The sequence below is a fragment of the Aquila chrysaetos genome, chromosome 21 (genome assembly GCF_900496995.4).
Source record: "Aquila chrysaetos chrysaetos chromosome 21, bAquChr1.4, whole genome shotgun sequence".
In the NCBI taxonomy this organism is placed as follows: domain Eukaryota; kingdom Metazoa; phylum Chordata; class Aves; order Accipitriformes; family Accipitridae; genus Aquila; species Aquila chrysaetos.
In genome coordinates this window covers 19,895,566-19,914,461 of record NC_044024.1, presented here as the reverse complement: position 1 = coordinate 19,914,461, position 18,896 = coordinate 19,895,566, and the positions used below count along the sequence as shown (strand labels likewise).

The window sequence follows — 18,896 nt, the reverse complement described above, 5'->3', positions numbered from 1 at the left end:
CCCTTCACTGCCCTGAGATTTTTTAAAGCTTTGTCAGTCAGATGCTCATCATTGAATATCGTGTGGAGGAGGGGAAAGGTGAATTTAGTCCAAGTCAGTGGCTCTAATTTTACATAATATTTAGGCTGAACATCAAGGCCAATTTTCTGGTTTGAAAAAAGGGTGAAATGAAGCAAAAGAAGTGACTTCATGTGTTAAGCAAAATTTCAGCAAGGTAGCTCAACTTTCTTCAGCTTACAACAGCTGGGCCATTATACCAGAGGATTCTTGTTTTCACAGTGGCAGGAATCTTGCGAGACAGAGATGAGAAGAGTTCAGACTTCCACAGCCATCAAATTGAAACCTGAGTCTTAGGTCCAATGTGGCTTCAGACTAAAATCAGTAGCTTATCCCAGATCTCAGTGCTGCACTTTCAGCCTTGCCTAATGTTCAGCTGCACCTCTTGATCCTTTAACAGACAGTCAGATCATGTGGAATCCCTGTACGGAGTTTGTCGTTTGTAACCACAGCTGTTGTAGAGTGAGCTCTCAGCATGGCTGCTGACAACATATTTCTCTTCTGGAATATGACTGCATGAGTGAAGGCATTAGTATGAGGAAATAATGATAGTAATAATTGTATTTAATCTCAGGTACAAAAGGTCTGCCAGGAAGATCTGGTTTGAAAGGACGTGATGGTTTACCTGGATCACCTGGCATAGTTGGGGATCCAGGACCTTTGGGTGCCCCAGGACCACAAGGATTTGAAGGTAATTTTATGATTTGGGGAGCACAGATCAGAAAGAAGCAATCAGTAGAATTCTGTTTGCCTACAGGTTCTGCAAAGACCCTCCCCAACCCCCAATTACCTTAGGAAGACCTGGGAATGTACACGATCTTGTGTCTTACATCTCCACTGAAGTAAATTTAGTCTTCAGTGAGGAAGATTATGTCATGTGTCATTGCTGTCTATCGCTGCTGGTGTTTCCCTAGGTACAATTCTGAACATCTTTTGGTTTTAATGTTTTGTGGATGTGGGAGTCATCCTGAAGGTCTAGACAAGCGAAATGGTATTCACAGTGAACACAGCTGTGAGGGTTGGATAGTAGAGGAAAGGCACAGTGAGAGAGATTTGGATTCTGCCACAGATTTGTTGTACAACTTTCGGCCTTTCTGTGTCAAAGGAATATCATAATGAAGAGCGCTATAGCAAAAATGAATTTATTAGGCTCTGGTTGGTGCTTTGAGATACTCACCATTATTGTACTGTGAGATACGTGCTAACACATTGGCACCAGGGTTGCTGGGCGAAGAAAGAAAATTAAATGAGGTAGGAAATGGGTGGGTGCTAGTGTGAAATGGCTGCTTTTAGAACTGATAAGTCTAGTTATACATATAGCAACCATCAAAACTTGGGCTCCTCATTGTACATGACTGACATAAACACAACGACAGCAATGTCAAAATCAGGTATAGAACCAGCTGATGTCTGAGGAGATTGAAGTAGACAGGCGCCTGTAATCTTGAGAGCAGACAACAGATGACACTTTATTGCTAAAACACACACATACTTATAGTCGCATATTCTGCAAAGTCACTGTACACGCGCACAAGCATAAAATATGATTGGTTATACTAACTCTGTACACACGCATAAACATAGCACATAATTGGTTATACCAACGAAAACATGCGAAACTTGTCTCAGTCTAATTGGTCAAGATAAACTGCCGAATTGAGGTTCTTTGTGCCAAGTTCCCTTTATCGTGGAATGCGCACCTGTGTTCTTCTAATTGGCATCTTTCCTTTTTTGTCTTCTTGTTTATTCTGTTCAAGGTCTTCTAAAGGCATCTGGAATGCTCTTGCGACCGTTAGCTAAATATGTGTCCACAGATGTCCACACTGCCTATCAGTAATAGTGACTCCTTTTCTGTCTTCTAGGTGTTGCTGGAAAGCCGGGCTCGCTTGGTTTGCCGGGAATGCCTGGTCGGAGCGTGGGTGTTGGATACACTTTAGTGAAGCACAGTCAGTCAGACCAAATCCCACCTTGTCCCATAGGAATGAATAAGCTCTGGGACGGCTACAGCTTATTGTACGTGGAGGGGCAGGAAAAGTCACACAACCAGGATCTTGGTGAGTTGACAGAATTCTCTCAGGCACAAACAATGTAGGCCAAAATCCCATTTCAAATGAGCCATCTTCATTGGTACCGCAGGCGGTTGTAGTAGAGGTGGTGGAAGTCTGCTTGGCCAGAATCTGTACTGGGAGCAGCGTCACTTGTGCCATCCTCTGCCATTCACGTCTGGTGTGAATGAGTTGGAGCGTTTGGAAGATGCTTGGTATGACCACTTCTCCAATTTTTCCAGGTTTTGCTGGCTCATGTTTGCCTCGCTTCAGCACCATGCCTTTTATTTACTGCAACATCAATGAAGTGTGCTACTACGCCAGCCGAAATGACAAGTCCTACTGGCTCTCCACCACTGCTCCTATCCCCATGATGCCGGTGGACAGCGTTCAGATCCCACAGTACATCAGTCGTTGCTCAGTATGTGAAGCGCCTTCCCAGGCTGTGGCTGTGCACAGCCAGGACATCACCATCCCACAGTGTCCCCTTGGTTGGCGCAGCCTGTGGATCGGATACTCCTTCCTTATGGTAAGGATACTATTGCTAATGCAAAGGCAGCTTTAAACGTTTCTAGATCTCCTCTTTGATTAGGTGACTGAGACGGTATTCTGTGAGTTGCTTACAGGAAACTAGAGCCCTGTAGCTTCTTGCCCTAGTGCATTTCTTCTTTATCGCCTGGCCTGCTGTAGGCTTTCTGAGTTTGTTCTCATACTGCTCGAGTTCAGTAGTAACACTGATGCAGTAGTTCTGTAATGCCACAGATGTTCTTTGTTCTTCAAACCTTTAAATGTGGAAATGCTAATTAAGCTACAGCATTGTCTCTCAGTGGAAAAAGTAGAACATTTTCTGTTGCGCTCTCCTAGAAGCTCATTAGTTTAAGATTGTTAGAAAGATATGAAGTCAGCATTATTGTTTCCAAATTTTCCCAGCTTACAAGTGAAAAGCTGGTTTTCCATTACACCAGGCCTGTATATTCAGCCTAAGCACATTCCTTTGCTTCTTCACCTCTAGCCCTGACTCAAAAGACAGATACATATAGCCAAGGTATAATTTTGGTTGCCCGTTTTACTCCTTTTAACAATGGAACTGGGGGACTCCCCTGTTTACCTCCCATTCCGTTCCTTTGAACTCATTTAAACTGACATCTTTCTTTCAGCATACTGCGGCTGGTGCAGAAGGTGGAGGTCAGTCCCTTGTCTCACCTGGTTCTTGCCTGGAGGATTTCCGTGCCACTCCATTCATTGAATGCAACGGTGCTAGGGGAACATGCCATTACTTTGCAAACAAATACAGCTTCTGGCTGACGACCGTTGAACAGTCGCAGCAGTTTGTCAGTGCTCCTCCCTCAGAAACTCTGAAAGCAGGGCAGCTTCGAACAAGGGTCAGCCGTTGCCAAGTGTGCATGAAGAACTTGTAGTGACAAAAATGCAATAACATTAACAGTCTTTGTTACCTAAGACCAGACATCGCTGGTGTGAAGAAGGATAAATTCATAAACCCGTTTTGTGTGTGGTTGATGGGTGAATCAGGATGGCCAGAATTCTACAAAAATCGAGTGTCAAGTCCAGGAGTTTGACTGCGCACAGAGGAGGAAAAGACCAGTGCTCTGAAACCTTTTTTACGGAACATGGTGCTATGCTTTTACTTCAGTGGGTTTTTTTCCCCTCAGTTACGGCTACCTCAGAAAGTCTCTGTGAGTTCCTTATTCAGACCGAAGAGTAACTGATGTCTCACGTTACACCACTCCTCTGTCCGAGGCACATGCCAGTCATCAACAAGAGACATTTTTCAAAAGTTAGGCTTTATTAGTATCTTTGCAAACAGTATTTGGTCTAGTGTAAGGGAATGAAGACTCATTCTCCTATGAAATACAGAGCTAGCTCAAATTTATCAGTGTCTTGTAGGTGACTTAGAAACACTAAGCATTAATGGTTGATAACTGACTTCCTTAGGAAGACTCAAAGATTAATTTGTTTTGCTTTGCTTATTAAACAGATGGGACATTCTTTCCTCCAGTGACAGGTAATCAATTCTAACCCAGACTCTCGCCCACGGTTGACTTTAAAGAGCTACCCCAGTGAAAAATGCAATTTTTGATGTGAAGATGAATCCAAAACACGTCTAGCATTTTTCATAGCTTTCTATCGAAATATATTCCAGGTAAAATGTCTGCTTCAAGGTCTGTGCTTATCTTCTTGCAGTCTAATGAAGTGCAGCCACCAGAAACATTTCATTACTAGGAACATAAATTTCCTTTCTGAGGTAGCCTTGGCACGCTTGTTTTGTAATTATTCAAGCTGTGTGTATCTGGAAAGTAGAGGCTTTACTAGACAGCATGCAGGCTTACACAAACACAGAATCTAGCAGTTATGGGATGTACATTTTTTACTTTTACAGGCACAATGTGTTGTATACTTCTTCCTCTGGGCTTTATTTCTGTTAGTTTAAAAAATTGTATTTCTAGTGTATGCATTCTTAACTAGCCACGCTTTCCTTAAGGGCAGAGTTAAAGAGAAGTGCCACTAATTCTATTATCCTTGTATATTTTGAGGGAAAGCCATGAAAAGGTATGCTAATATATATACAATTAATTCATTTAGTTGGGTTAAAATTATTATTATCAATCTCTCTAGAGTGAAGCGTATGAAATCCTTATGTATTGACATTCCAGGACATTTGAAAGAAGTGCCTTGCAAATACACTATCACCTTGGCTTAAAAATCTTTAAGACAAAATTGTTCAGAAAATTATTATTAACACAAGACTGAGACATTATTTCAAACTACTCTTTCTTTACTAGGTTCTAGGGCTCTAGCTCTATCCAGCAAACTACTTAAGAACATGCTTCCTTTTAAGCATAGTATTTTTACCTTTAATGATTATTTACATGCATGGTATAATACTGTCTTCCTAGATTGGGGTCAGAGAGCTCTGCATGTTCTAGTGTTGAACCCCACTGGAGATGTGCAGGGAATTTGTGAAGGACAATTTAGTCTTTCATTTAACTTATTCCTAATTGTGAAAGATCAGCAGCTGCTTTGGATGTATTTTGCAAATATCTTTAAGGCATTTTAACACTCCTGAGTGGCAATCCTTTTATGCAGAATATCCAATCTACTTCTTAGCTGTCCTAGCACAGATCATATTGTGTTTACATCTTGGGTTATGCAAAGGCAACTTTAAAACACTGTGCATACACAGTGAAGCTCACTACTTTTTGAAAGTTTGTGCAAATAACTGGCAAACAATAATGAATTTTTCAGCCATTGGGCTCCCGTGGTGCTGTGAAAAGGGATGTCAATCAGGTATTGTACCTACAATTTTTGAGCATGAACATATGCAAATATGATTCATTTTTTTATCCAGGATGAGAGCCGTACGCATTTTAAGTGCCATTACCTTTAGGGAACTGCTTCTATTGCAGTAACTGGGCTCCACGGCTGTCGATGGCCAAACTTTAAGTTCAACAGCCCAGCCTTTTCCCACGCAAGCCCTTCTCGGTCAGGTGCACGGGGTGGGAATTCCAATCACTTTCTCCCATCGGCCCCATTTTCATCAATCTGGTTACCCCCCCAAGAATACTTCTTCAAGAGGTCTGCGGGGCCCAGACCTCCCCTCTGAAGAGTGTTTACATAACCGGTAAGAGCTATGTGGGCACTAAGTATACTGTACTCCACTGATGGATTTTTTTTTTTTTTTAAATTATTTTTTAACTTAGGTGCTTCCTGGTTTTTTTTATTTTTTAGCAGTTACTACTCAAGACTAAGCATTTCAGAGCAAGTGCTTCATGCTTCATTTTCATTTTTGTCTGTGGGGAAGAGAGGGCTACAATTGCTGTTACATGAACAGTAAGTTAATCTACTAATTAAGAAGTAATGCTTTGTTTTAAAAAAAAAACATGCAGCTAATCCACGAAGAGGGGAAGAAAATGGTATGTTTTTCTAAGTGTATAGTTTCCAAACTGTGGTTAATAAACACTGAAGGCAAACAAGATGAAATATGATCTGGTTAACTATTTTCCTGGAAATCACACTGGCCCTGATCAAGAAGTGCAAGCGAGAGGAGACAGCATTCGGTATTTCTCTATGTTGTCATTTATTGGTGAAGATGAAACTGTGCGATTCACGTCCATTACACTACCATGACAAAATGACCATAACGGGGACTGTCTGATAGTAAAAAAGGAACTTCATAATGTATTAAAAGATCTTTGCCTTTAATTATTCTGAGCTGGTTTTCTTATGGCTGCTGGAGTGGAGAGATACTCTGCCTTAGAGATAAAACCGCACAGGCTGTTCTGATAAACCTGTAGAATTAAGGCACTTTTACCAAAACAGATTTCAAAAGGCAACAAGTCAAAAACCAACAATTAAGTAATTTGCATATGCCTATATATTAAGTTTTAAGATAACCTGGTTTACATTTAGTTCACACAAACAAATTAACAAAATATAGCAGCATACAACCTATGAAAAGCTTAAGAAATTTATTAGATGCACAGATAAAGTGCTGTAACAGAGAAACTTGTGTAAATCTTTTTTAAAATAAATAAGGTACAGTTAAACCACCTTTGACTCATTTTAGCTCCGAAAGAAAAGTCAGCCTAAGTTTTAATGATTTGAATTTTAAGGTCAAGGTGAAATATATCGTAACTATAACAGTGGTTGTGATCTGTATTAACTATTTGAGTCTCCTGTTCCCCTTGAGGTTTCCCAGAAACAGGAAGGCTATTGCAAAACGTATACATTAGACATAGTTCCTTTTACAGAAACATTTTTGTAATAAAGTGTGGTTGCTCAAATGCATGTTAAAATATTTAACAAGGAAACAATTTTCTTCTGATCCAGTTGATCTTTTAAACAAGACAATGTATTTTTTCTACGATGCAGCCCACAGGAGGGAACAGAAGTAAACATCCTCCTTAACTGAAGACTGTTTTGCTTTAAGAACTAAACTATTGCATTATATGAGAGCAAGAAATATCCATTTTGTGTTATCCCTTTCTCCAAACATACAGCCCATTGATATACTTATTTTTGCCTTAATCTCAAAGGTCCATTTGTCTTCAGGAAAGACACACATTAGAAAGAAGTTCCCTTTAAGGGTCTTATAATAAAAGATGAGCTTTTACTGCCTTTCCATCTGGGGAAGCTCTTTGACAGAAGGAACTGTCACTGCTGGAGTTTTGGATGCTACTAGGTTTTTGTGCTCTGTTATCTGTCATTTCAGGCACTTTGGGGCTAACATGGCTGTTTGATTTAAGTCAATGCAATAATATTAGCAATATGTTCAATACTCAGAAGGGTCACCAGTTTCCCTCATACACTCAGGATTTCAAATTCTTCTTCCAATTCAAATAGCTTGTCAGTAGATTCAATGAGTTCTGAAAAAAAAAAAAATTAAACTATTTAGAATCTAAAGACACGCCTGATTTTGTTTACTTAAAACAAACCACCAAAAAACCCACTTCTCTGGAATGTGTCCTTCAAAGTATTTTGTAAGATTATAAAAAAAAAAAAAAAAAAATATATATATATATATATATATGTATCTGTGCTAGCAATTGTATGTGGCCTGTTTGGATAACTGTCTGATATTCTGTAAGAATAAGGCATTTAATCACATGGTGATTGCTTGACACTTCGGAAAGCAGAGTTATTCCACCTGTGCTTATTCTTCCGTTTGCTAACGAGGAACATTCTGCTGCGCAATAGTACTTTTGGTCGGTACTGCACCTGCTCCTGTAGTTGTCACTTCGGGCTTTGTTGGAGGTATGAAAGGAGGCCAGTGTGGTGGATGCTTCTGGACCAGCTCAAACATCCGTAGACTCTGTTGCTTTAGAATCTCCTGAGGACAGAATACTTTCATTTTAAAAGATGCCTCAAGAGAACCTTCAAACACAAAAATGTCTGCTTAATTAAAAACATTTTTAATGATGGATGTCTATCAAAAACCAAAGGCTTTGTGCAGACATACAGGGACAATCTGTTATTTCAAGTACCTGCTGTTATGAATCACTGCTTCACAGATGTCTGCAATATTTTCCTAGTTGAAAACACACCTGGCAGACAGATCGTTTGAACTATCCTACAAATTATCGGTGTGTTGTAATTAGCTTTGATATCCATACACCTATAATTTTGTTTACATGTAGCAAACAGACACCAAGAACATACAATATTTTCTGCCTTTTAAAAGAAAATTACTTGCACGGGCCTCTCTGTGTTCAAGTTTTCTGTTGATCAATGGGAACAAAAGTTCCAAAAAACCCAACAGATTTTGAAGGATAGGTTTTGATCAGGAGAAAAGTTACTATTGAAGCCAAATTCCACTCCTCTTCAATCAGGTAAGCCACATCATAACCTGTATTTCAGTTATTTACTAACTGCTTTCCTTAGCTTTTTTTTTTTTTTTTTTTTTTAAATGCCTTTAGAGGTTGGTGTTACTTCACATCCATGCTTCTGTTGCTTAGTACACCAGCTGCATGCAGAAATGTCCTAAAGTCCTTTTCCTGTGGCAGCAAGCACCTTTTGTGTGTCCCACAGTTCAGCAGGAGCTGGAGGGACTCAGCACTTACAGAATCAGACCTTTTGTGGTACCAGGGACTAACAGGCATAATTAGAACATGTAATAATATACATGTCAAACAATAAAGAAGGATCAGGAAGCAAATAAATAAATAAATAGGTACAACATGGCAGTTAAAACTTACTTTTTTTTTTTTTTTAACTTCTCAGTAAATGACTAAGTTTCAGCCAGTAACACAGTAGTGTTAAAAAAAGAAAAACTTTCAAAGTGTATATATTTACACTCGTCTGCCAAGTGGCAGGGTTCATGATTTGTCAAAATGCTGAACAAGCTCCGATTAGCAATTCAGTAGTACTGGCTTACCCTGACGCCTTAGCACATTTTTCTATATGGCTCATTTAATTTGCACACAGAGAAAGATGTAATAGGAATTTCCATTAAAAAAAAAAGAAAAGTATACATTGTTTCATACAGAGCAAATAAAGATAGTATTATTACCTTTTGTACAAGACTACACCAGTTATCAAAATCACATTCTTCTTTGCAAAAGAAGCCCTAAGGAAAAAAAACATACAGTAGTATTAAATAGTAACAATATGCCAGTGAGTGAAGGATGCTGTGGTATCTTTATGCATTGTTTACACTTTAGAAACATACGTCTCAAGTGACAATCACCTATAACCCAACCAACGGATACTGGCACGGGATCAGATTTAATTTCTTCAATTACCACAGTATTCTTGTGACATACGCTGGATGACTTCTACAAGTAATTCCGTTTAAAGATTTGTAAATTATGATGTAAGTTAAGCTTAAGTAACTTGTCCAGAGCAACCATGCATGTATGGTAGTGATGCAATAAAATAAGGAAACCCGATTCAGTTCCCTGCTTTGACCTTCAAAACAATTCTTACAAAAGGTAAATGCTGCTCAGCAAAGAAAGTGAATTAGCTCCCTAGGATACAGTCAATTCCCTGCTTGACCTAAGATTAATGTCTCCTATGCAGTTAATGTATAAACTACCATGTGTTGAATTTTAGATCATAGGAGACTGCCCTGTGATCTTGATTCTGCTCAAGGAAATGTATTACTGCCCTTATCAATACACAGAGGTTTTGCTTTGAAATAAAGTACACACATCTATTATTTCCTAACACCTACTAAAGCTACTGAAGGGTCCAAATTCATGATCTTCATTCTGTGTGGGGCTTGCTGGCAGTGGAAGCTCTGGTCATCAACTGTGCCATTTTCTTCCGAATCTACAAAACTTTGAGTGGTGTGAGGGTCCAAATAGATCAGCTCGTTGCCTGTACGGGTAAAATCCATGTTGATAATAAACAAGAGACTTTAATATGCACATACTCCATCCAGACTTGTAAAACAGAAATTAGATTATCATCACAGTCCATATCTAGACCTTCTAGCTAGGCAGTCTTTAAGAGAACCGGGAAGTCAGACACACTAGTTTCCCCACAGGATATTTAGTATAATTTTCTATTGTGACGTATTACTGTAGATCTTTTGGTTGGTTTGTTCTACCTTTGTCGCACTCTTTCCTTTTTCTATCTGAGGTCCACCACGCTTTTTAAAAATCTCATCTGTTGTAATCCCTAACATTCCACAGATCAAAAGGTAGAGGATGCCCACAAATGCAATGTGTAATCTCATTAGGCATTCATTCAGAAATTGGAACAAAGAAGTCTGACTAAAACAGTTCAGGTTTTACAAAAGGAAGAACAAAATATCCATAAAATTATGGATCAAACTGGGGGGAAATCTGAAAGACTGAATCTAGTATTAACTATTGCTTTAATTAAGAAAGGAAGAAATGGAAGAAGGTGAAAAAGATACTGCTATCAGAAAAGGTTTGAAATATGAGAAAACAATGTAAGAAAACTGAAGGAAAAGAATAAAACAAGACACCCTTCATTAGGAAGTATTAATGATTAGGAAAAATTCAGTATTCTAGCAGTAGTGACATTTGACACTTGTTAAATACTATCAACTTTTCTTAGTGGGTTGTTCTTGCTTATATCATTACTTATTTTTACATCAAGTTTGCTGCTACTTTTCTGTTCCTGTAAGGAAGATATCATACTGTTCCCGAAGTATTTGAGGTATGTTTCTTTGTTTCTTCTACTCTATTCTCATGCTTAAACTGCTTACTATTTCCCCTTTCTCTTTAGATCACATGCATATTTGGAATAAGTTTCTTTTTTCCTTACCTAAAAATCCTATGAAATAATAGGCATTATTTGGTTTCCCTCCCAATGCTCCCAAAGACTGTGGCATCTTAAAGCATTCCTAGGAGGTCAAAGGGAGAAAAATGAAATTGAAGTCAATTTGTTTATCGATACAATGGATACCTGAACTTATTTCACAATAACAAACAATTCACTGAAAAAAACCCTTACTTTAAACGCATCAATATATACTGGATTTATGTGATTAATCCCTAGTCGTAGAGGTATAATAAGCAAGAGGGGCTTCCAGCCTGTGCAGAATCCTGCTGTGTTCTTATTTCGGCCAAGAGCGCTTCTGTGCAAATGTGCACTGCTGTGGGCCGCGCCGCTGCTCTGGGGAGGGGACCAGCACATTTTCTCTGTGGGAATAAAACCAGAAATCAATGAATGCACAAAGGAACACAGAGCAGATTTTCCTCTCAATCAGGAATTCACCTACTTTGCCAGACATCTTTTTAGGGCTCCTGTTTTAAGACAAAAGGAGCAGGGCACGGAAATTGTAACTATTTAGTAGAAGTAATGCTAGCAAACAGAGTATGTGCTGGCACAGTAGTGAGACACGAGATAAACGACTGGGGGATAAAAATTTAAGACTGAAGTTACATTTACTACTAGCATTATTAATACTGTCAAGTCTTGCCCATAAAATGTCAGGGAAATGAAATGGCAGAGATGATAGCATTAGAAACTCTTCAGGGAACTCTTCACTTCAAATGATGTGAACATAAAATAAGCAGAAGTAGGCACTAAAGTAGAAATAGGTTGTGGCTAAACACCACTTGTAAATCCACCTTTCTTACAACAGAAAATTAAGCCTGGCCACGTGTTTCTCTAGGATCTGCCCCTGGTTTCTCTTTTGCCTGACAAAAGCACATCTCTTCTTTGGCAAACTCTGTATTAAAAACAATTCTGTGTATTTTTACATACTGCAACTGCATTCCATTTCTGGGGTGGGAGTTTAAATAGCACAGACCAAACTCCCATCTTCTCCCAAACTGCATGGTAAGCGAGTTGGCCACCAAAATGGCCTACATCGTTCTGTGCTAGCTTTAGTTCTGGACACCCAAAACCCGAGTCTGCACTTCCTTTATTCCTTTTCTTAGCCTGGAAACAAGTAGGGTTGGCCCAAAGTATTTTGTTCATATTTAGATGGAAATGGAAGTCAAATCAAATTCAGAGGGAAATGGAGTCAAATCAAAAACTGCGACCAGACAAATAATGTTTCACTTACTGATGTCTTCAATGACCACTGTATTGTCCATAGATACATAAACTGCTAGTGAATTCCATTCATCAAATAAAGCAAGCTTCCTAGAAAACATTAAGGTAATAATTAAAATAAACTAATTAGGACCATGAGGGTAACTTTTCATTCAGGTCAATTAGATGGTTCTTTAATAAAAAAATTAAATTTTTTCTTTGGAAAAACATATTCCTTGGATTTTTTTTTAAATCTCCATGTAATAAAAAGATAACTTTGAATATTCAATTTTTAATATATTTAGAAAAATAAACACTGAGTGGTATCAGGAAAAGCACACACACTGTACCATGTGAAAACTGTTTTGTCCTTTTGCCAAATGCAGTGATAGGAACAGGTCAACCACGTAATTAGGTTTATTACTTTTTTACAGCATTTAACAGCCTCTGGAATGGGATCCTGCCCATTGTGCCTGGCATTGTCTAGAGAAGGAAAAAATTCCTGTGCTAGTTTTGCACGTTACTTTTCGATTAGAAGTTCAACTAAATTCAGTGGAACTATTTCTGTGGACAGCAGACTCAGGGCGTTAAAAGCTAGATCAGCTGAAGGTTTTTGGCACCCAAAAGTTAGGAGGGAGGCATAGTAGCACACAGGTTTCTGTCCACTTGTGTGAAATCCAAAACCCTAGGGAAGGGAGCTACACTCTTAAGCTGCACAGGCAGAGTCAGCTGTCTAAAATAAGCCAGAAAAGCCTGTATGTGAGTGCTAAGCCATGAAGAATTTGTAAGTGAAAAGAGCTGGAGGCCAGGGCATGCTTTAGCTCCTCTCTCCCTCTCCCCCCAGAATGTGTGTCTGTCCCAGGGCTGCAAAGAATTGCTGCTGAGCACTCAGGACCTGCAGTTTAGTGTCAACTTGAGATTTGGCACCTCCACCTATCCCTCAGAAACGGAGCAAAGTCAACTTTCTCAAATGTAGCTTCTAGACTAGGAGGAGCTGCCCACGATTTACACAGCAGCCTTCAGGCAGAACTGCAGCTCAGACAGTGAGGAACTGCAGTTCGGTTCCCTCCTTGGCCTGGATGGCTTCACTCCGATGTTCCATACCACCACTCTGATCTGCATGGTGGCACTCCTGGCATCTCAAAGCTGCGCCAGTTTGCAGAAAGGAATACGTATCTCTGGTGCTTACTGGTTAGGGCATACAGGCAGCATAGCAGGAGAGACCATGCAGGTCTTCCCCAGGCTCTTGGTATATTAAAATTTAGAACTCCCCCAATCCCAACTCAGTCCCTGCCCACCACGCTACAGCATCGTGGTCCGCACTGTACTTGCAAACACATGGCATGTATATTCCTGATGCTGAGAGAGAGGGAGATCAGCCTTTAAAACTGTGTCTTGGGCCTTATCCTGGTCTCTGAGCTTAGCTGCCCCAGGGGAGTACATTCTGAATGCGCTAGTGTGATTTGACTTACTTTAGTACTTGAGCAACTGTATTTGGTCCAAACCATTCTCCAATTGATTTCCCCTCTCCAACACCCATCTGCGCTGTTTTTATGAGGGAAAACACACACACAGAGAAAAAAAAAAGACCACAGAGAGTCTGGTCACAATATATATTAAATAGCATGACCTACTAATATTTTGTCATACATTCTAGAGCAACTGCAAACTGTATTTAGCAGCAACAGTTATTTTCTCAATCTGCTCTTTTCAAATCTTAATGACTGCTAGTTCCTTTGCAAAAAGTTTCTAAACTGTAATGAGAATTACAAATATTAGTGTCCTTTATTACAAATTACAGCAACAAGCTTCGTGACTGTCTATTTTAGTACTATCAACTCTGGTACCCAAGGCCTACATATATCAAGAGCTAGATTCTAATATACAGATTTATTTAGGTCTCAGTGAATAACATTTCTGAATTATTACACTTTGTACCCATTTGCATGCATTTTTATTTATACATAAACATACACATTCTCTTCATAATCACCTTGTTAAAATTTTGAATTAACATATTTCAAATTAGAAAGTTTCAACACAGCAGGAATTTCAGTGGAAAGAAAAAAAGTTGATGTGTGTTCTTACCCATTTGGTGGATGGAATAACAGCAATCCTTTCTATCTAGAAAGCACCGTAAGATTCTATGATATTCTTCTGGTTGTTTTTTGTGTTTTTCCCATTGCCAATCTTACAGGAAAAAAGTTATACAGATTAAAATATAATGTTTCCATCATCCCAATCAAATTTCTAGATCATAGAAAGCCATAAAATGAGACATTAAAAGACTAAAGTACAACTCATCTCTAATATTTACAATTTGTTTAGAGTTCCTAGAAGTCGCAGCTTGTCATTTATTATCAAGCTGTCCTTTATCATCACAGGCTAGATTGTAAAAACTGGAAAAATAAAATAAAAATGTCAACTGCAACTATATTCTGAGTGATCACTGCCGAGAATTGACAGCTATTGCTGTATGTGAGCTTCCAAGATTGTTTAAAACTATATGCTCTGTTTAGATTTTGCTGGATTTGTAAGCATAATGTAAGCATTTGTAAGATAATGACGTAAGATCCATAAAGCAAAGTCCAAACACATTGGCCCTCTCCCACAGCAAAATCCACAACATAGGTTTGCTATGTATGCTCTTGCTTCTAACGTAACGTAGCCCATTTACTGACAGAGAAGCGCATACATAGGGCTGATACTACGAAGTAGCTACATACTGCAAGTTCGTATTCTAGTTTTTCTCAGGTAATTCGTTTGTTTGCCTGCTCCTTCAGTTAAATCTTAGCACCTGCGTTCTGTGGATTCAGTTATTCAAGTGGATAAACCCACAAAGCATGCTGCCATAGAAACCACAGCACAAGAGTGTGAGGATTACAGACCTAACCATAATAATTTAATCGATAACAGTAGCTACACACAGACCAGACCTATGATACTTACCCGTGATCCTGGGCTGTGAGGTGTTGATACAGGCTTAAGAGCTTGCACTAAGGGGTTCAGCTGTGGGGTTTGGACCTCAGGCTGGTGACGGGTGAGTGGTCTGTGAAGTACTCTGTGTGATGGCTATCACTACATCACTATTCACACAGTCACTCTGTGCAAACATTTGGTGGCTATGTAAGCAATGAAGAGAAGGGTAAGAACTAGACCCACGGTGGCAGGTTTTCCCTTGGCCTCAACTTGGGTATGCCTCAAAAAGACTTATAAAATAACAACAATGGGATTCCCTATTTGTCCTCCCTCTATTTCTACTTCTCTGCTTAAGGCTGGCATGATTTCGCCCTGTCAGACAAGAATAATTCACCAGTACCTTCTATCGGGGCATCGAAGAAAGTTTCATTAATAAATTTAGGTTTTGTGCTTTTATGGAAAACTACAACAAAAATGAAACAGTCCCCGAACAACACAAAAGTTCACTCAGCAACAGTACCCACCTCTTCCTAAATGTCTGCAGATCAGTGCTTGTGCCAGCATCATCTGCCCGCATCGCAGCATACATCCCCAGCCAGCATCAGACGAAGGACCAGTGCCTCCTATTAAAAAAGTTCATTACAATCAATATAGGCTTTCAAATGAGTGCAGCACCACAGAGAAAATTTCAGAGTTAAAATCTCTAACAACTGTCCTATGGATAAAAGGCACTGAGCAAGACCGTTTCTTTCTATATTGCTGGTCTAACTTTACTGCTTGCTCTACAAACACGAAGACCTGATTATATGCAGGTACAAGTAAACACAGTTTTTAATAGCTTTAATATTTTGTTTGCATAAACAGTTAAAACGATGCTCAAAACGTTCTAATGCTGTAAAAATCATTTTTCAGTCCATGAGAACATCACTAATCCTGCTATTTAATTTATAACAAGGCAGCTGGTCTGCTGCATACTCACCAATAGGCGAAAACTTTCTTCTATACGTAAACCAGAGACGGGCACTTATATCCAACAATAACTTAGATTTGTCTGGAATATTTTTAAGAAGAAAGAAATTATTAAAACGGACTTTGAAAACTGAAAAATTCTAATTTTCCCTGTACAGTCAATATATGCAGTGCATGGAAGACTCCTGTTAGCTTTTACGTATAAGACCCTTAATACTAAAAACTTTTTTAGCTGTTTAAACACAGAGAGCTTTTGTAGACTGCTAATTAACTTAGTAAGGATGAAATAATTATTACCCAATGAAGTTTTACAAGGTGTTTGGAATGACTACGCCCAGCTTGAACGAAACAATGACGGAGAACTATGTCCTCAGGAAAGAACTCGTACAGCAAGTTAAGAAAGGTGAAGAATTTCTACATGCAAACCAACATGGAATTATGCATTACCTCCAAACCCAATACAAAGTCATTTTAAGAAAAGGTTAATAATATTAAATTTAATTAATTCTTTCTTTTTTTTTTTTTTTTTTTTTTAAAACACATGCACTTACAGAATTCTCCCAAAGGCTCTGAAGAATTCTTAAGAATCTTATTTGCTGCATTTTCTCTGAGCCATGGCTCAGCCTGACTGGCCTTTTCAAGGGATCCTGCGGCTGATCAAGGCTGTGTGCGGTACCCTTGGCTGTCTTGAACACCATGCCTGCATTGATGGCCACTGCCTTTGACATGTAACACAGGAGGATGCCCTTGTCTTCTCCCCAAGGAGCAAAACTCATTTCTGAAATCTTATTTTTATACGATATATAAATACATGACTCTGCTATGACTCTCATGTCATGTATTTATTTTCATCAAAATACAGTACGTGTCCTAGATTAATTTTATTATTACTATTATTATTATTCTGTTGACATATCATTGTAGTTGCAAATAACAGGCTGCAGACAGCATCCCTCAAGGGAAAATAACATTGGTAACTCCGAACATTCCCCAAAAGTTATTTACTTATCTATTTCCCAGGCATTTGATGTTGAGAAGTGACCAGCCTCATACCTGACTAGCCTTTGCTACAAGTACGATCTCTTTGCATGAATTACGGTAGAAAGTACATTGGTAAACTTCTGGTTTCATTTTAGGATGAATACAGCTGTTTATAGTTGGTTTCTTGTTGACAAAGAGAAAGAAACTTCTCTCATGAGACGTTTAGAGAACGTAAGGAAATCAGGAGCTGCTGCTGCTGCTGCTGCATGTGAATCTCTGAATGCTCTACAGATTTTACAAACAATTTTCATTCTAAAGATACCTGTGTTTAGGTGGTGTTGCCTTCCTAGAATCCACACTGGCTCATCAGTTTCTGGAAATTCTTCTAAGTAGTCTGACAAAATAGTGATCTGGTTTTCATACCTAGATAAAACTGAACAGGAATACACAAAATTCAAACTCCATTTTATCCCTTTGTTCTTTTATGCACAACTTTGAGTTCTTAGACTGAACTAGTTGTAGCTAGTCTTTGGGTCTTCTGAACAGTGCTGCCAGCTGCATTTAGTCTTCTCCTTTAACGAGCTGTTCCGTCACTGAAATATCCAATGTCTTGGCTGGTTTTTATTTTGATCCTCAGCAAGTGCTGAGAGAATAACATGGCTGACACCTTGATTATAAGCAGTCTGACTGAAGCCAGTAGCAGAAGTTCAGGATGACTGCAGTGAGAGTAAGATTTGATTCAAGGAAATGAGGAAAGGAAAAAACAATTTAGGCATCACGGCATATGCCCACGCTTGATCTTAAATTACAAATACTGCCACTCAGAGCAATTATGGCCTTGTGCTTAATGGGAAGCATGTGAAAAGTGTTAGCAAGACTGGGTTTTGCTTTCCTAATTGGAGATTTGAAACACTTCAGAAAAAAAAAAAAAGATGTATTAATGTTATTGTTCAACGCTAGATCTATTTAGCGGAACATAACAAATGATAATTAGTACTGCTAAAAGAAGACAGTTCAATCATTTTTTAGATCACTAAAGCAGGCTTTTTTGGAAGAGCGAAACAGGCCTTCAAGTGTAGAAATGAATGTAAAAATCATTTATTTTAGATAGCAATCTTAAAGGAATACACTGCTAAAAAATCAGAAGTTGAAAGGGAAAGCAAACACAATTATATTTTACTCTTCAAGTAAGTGCACATACATACAGTATAAAGCACGAATGATCAGCAGGTAAATATATATATATATATATTAAAAAATCATGTAAAAATATACAGTGTAGCAACCAGAAGGGAAATTGAGCTACACCACCCTCCGACTGGAGCACCCAGGACTGAATTCAGAGACACCTCCTCCGCACGTTAGGGACACGGTAAACTTCTTTAAGACCGTCTACAGAGCGAAAGAACTTCTTAACGCTGCGCTCCGCCAGAAAAAGCACCGCTCGCCGCACTTCCAGGGTAAACTGCCCGGTTTCGGGTCCGCAGCCCGGGAAGACTCTCCCCCCCCACCCCAACCCGAAACCCCACCGAGGAGAACCGCCTCCCCCCGCACCCGCCGCCACCCGCCGCCTCAGACCACCCGGGAAGAGAACGGCCGGGCTCTCGCTCTCCCTCTCTCCCCCTCACAGAGCCCCGACCCTCCCGCCGCCGAGGCCCGCCTCAGCGCTCCCCACACACACCCGCGGCCGCTTCCCGCCTCGGCCACGCCGGCCTCGGGCCGCCCCCAGCCCCGGCCGAGCCCCCTCTTCCTCACCTCAGCCCTCCCCACCCGCCCCCGGGAGAGGCCTCACGCCGCCGCCCCTCACCTGACTCCATCCTCCCGCTGTCACCATCCTCCTCCTCCTCCTCGCCCCGACACGGAGGCACAACACGGCCGCGGCGCGGGGCACCCTGGGAGGTGTAGTCCCGCCGGCCGGCGGCAGCGCGCCGCCCTGCCGCCCGTTGGACTACA

The 18,896-nt window shown here is 39.9% G+C and overlaps 2 protein-coding genes across 5 annotated transcripts in view; one reads left to right on the top strand and one right to left on the bottom strand.

Moving 5' to 3' along the window:
- COL4A6 (collagen type IV alpha 6 chain) overlaps positions 1-6,323 on the top strand; it is a 141,924-nt gene extending 135,601 nt beyond the window's left edge. For all 4 annotated transcript variants that reach the window (XM_029996536.2, XM_029996537.2, XM_029996539.2 and 1 more), the window contains 4 exons: positions 632-748; positions 1,920-2,111; positions 2,345-2,631; positions 3,260-6,323. In XM_029996536.2, the coding sequence (XP_029852396.1) occupies positions 632-748; positions 1,920-2,111; positions 2,345-2,631; positions 3,260-3,520 (857 nt within the window). In that variant the 3' untranslated portion in view covers positions 3,521-6,323. The remainder of the gene's footprint in view (positions 1-631; positions 749-1,919; positions 2,112-2,344; positions 2,632-3,259) is intronic.
- Positions 6,175-18,876, bottom strand: ATG4A (autophagy related 4A cysteine peptidase). The gene is made up of 13 exons (XM_029996550.2): positions 18,751-18,876; positions 17,266-17,376; positions 15,973-16,044; positions 15,518-15,616; positions 14,163-14,264; positions 13,547-13,619; positions 12,106-12,185; positions 11,046-11,233; positions 10,857-10,935; positions 9,793-9,938; positions 9,130-9,186; positions 7,839-7,950; positions 6,175-7,486 (listed from the first exon to the last, which is right to left on the bottom strand). The coding sequence occupies exons 1-13, from the start codon at positions 18,758-18,760 to the stop codon at positions 7,422-7,424; spliced, it is 1,194 nt and encodes a 397-aa protein (XP_029852410.1). The 5' UTR covers positions 18,761-18,876; the 3' UTR covers positions 6,175-7,421.
- Between the last annotated feature and the right edge of the window lie 20 nt (positions 18,877-18,896).